The 1,497-nt window shown below is 47.9% G+C and overlaps 1 protein-coding gene across 1 annotated transcript; it reads left to right on the top strand.

Annotated features, from left to right (window-relative positions):
- Nucleotides 1–512: 512 nt before the first annotated feature.
- On the top strand, nt 513–1,394 carry GNI_205950 (putative reverse transcriptase; the record flags this gene model as incomplete). Its single annotated transcript, XM_011135486.1, has 1 exon — nt 513–1,394. A coding segment is annotated over one exon (882 nt), but the record flags the coding sequence as incomplete, so codon positions are not given.
- Between the last annotated feature and the right edge of the window lie 103 nt (nt 1,395–1,497).

Genomic DNA, 1,497 nt, shown 5'->3' with positions numbered 1-1,497 from the left:
CCAATCGCTTGCATATTCGGGAACTTGCCCTCGTCGTTCGTATACGGGTATAGGCATTGGCAGTTGTGCGTGACTCGTCTGCCAACAACATGCGGATTTAGAATGGCTTTCACCATCGCTCTGTCGACCATCTCAATGGTGTGATCCTCGAGTCGGTCACGTATCCATTGTTCATAAATCGCAGCGTTCTCACCCGTAAAGCGCGGCTTAGTCCAACGAATCGTTGGATCCCCAGCTAGGTGTTCTGAAAACGCCGGTAACGTTTGGGATTTTCTCCCCGATGAAGACCAGATGGGGCGCCGGCGATTCGCTGGACGAAACCCCGCTTTACTGGCGAATGCGCAACGATCTACGAACAATGGATTCGAGATCGACTGTACGATGGTACGATAGAGAAGATCGATAGATCTGAGGCGAAAGCCATTCTAAACCCGCACGTTGTCGGCAAGAGAGTGACACACAATTGCCAGTGTTTATACCCTTATACGAACGACAATGGCAAGTTCCCGAACATGCAGACAATCGGACCAGTTATCGCATGGGCGGCAGGACAGCAAGAGATCATGAAGATCGACTTGTCGAAAGCTTTTCATGCAATACCGATTGCGGACGACCAAATGAACTACTATGCGTTCATGGGTATGGACGGCACGACGTATAGATATATACGCATGCCAATGGGTGCAATGTGTGCCCCCAAACACTTCGCCGTAGTAATGATGAAAGTGTTGGGGCAGCTATCCGACAATGATAAGACAGCTGTAAGATCTTATCAGGATGACATTATCGTCGCGGGGAAGAATAGAAAAGAGTGCGCAGACCGATATCATAGAGTGATACGTCACCTATGCGAATACGGCTTCAAGATAAACAGAGAGAAGTCGTCGATGAACACTAAGCTGATAATACTCGGCTACGAATTTACGAAAGAGTCCATTGGTATACCCAAGGACAAGGCAGAGCAAATACGAAAACTGTTACGTTCACAGTGCGTAGATGGTATAACGAGAGCAACACATCAACTGTCCTACTATAAGATGATCCACAGGACGGGCGTTCGAAACTCGCTTACGAAGATTCGACAAATATTGCAGAAGACAAAGCACGTAACGAACGTAGTTAAAGACTTGATAGACGCAGTCGATTCTAGTTGGACGATCGAACGGATACGACCAACAGAGGGAAATACGATTTCAATATACGTCGACGCGTCGGATACACAAGCAGGGATGGTGGTAAAGTACAACGAACAAACGGTGATGACGGAATCGATTCCGCTAACCAAGACGTTGACGAACCTGGCTTCGTACAAGGAAATTCAGGGAGCATACAAGCTGCTAGCCAAATACAAGTCGGCGATCGACTTCATTGACAAGAGGGCGAGCAAGATTATTGTGACCGATAATATGCGCCTATGGCAGGCCCTCGAGAGAAATGAAGAACCGAGAAATGACTTAGAAGTATACGCAGCGCGCATCCGAGCCTTGTACAAGGCAA

Source organism: Gregarina niphandrodes (assembly GCF_000223845.1).
Source record: "Gregarina niphandrodes unplaced genomic scaffold scaffold00123, whole genome shotgun sequence".
Lineage (NCBI taxonomy): Eukaryota > Apicomplexa > Conoidasida > Eugregarinorida > Gregarinidae > Gregarina > Gregarina niphandrodes.
Note: the sequence above shows the minus strand (reverse complement) of the source record. Positions and strands in the feature narration are given on the sequence as shown.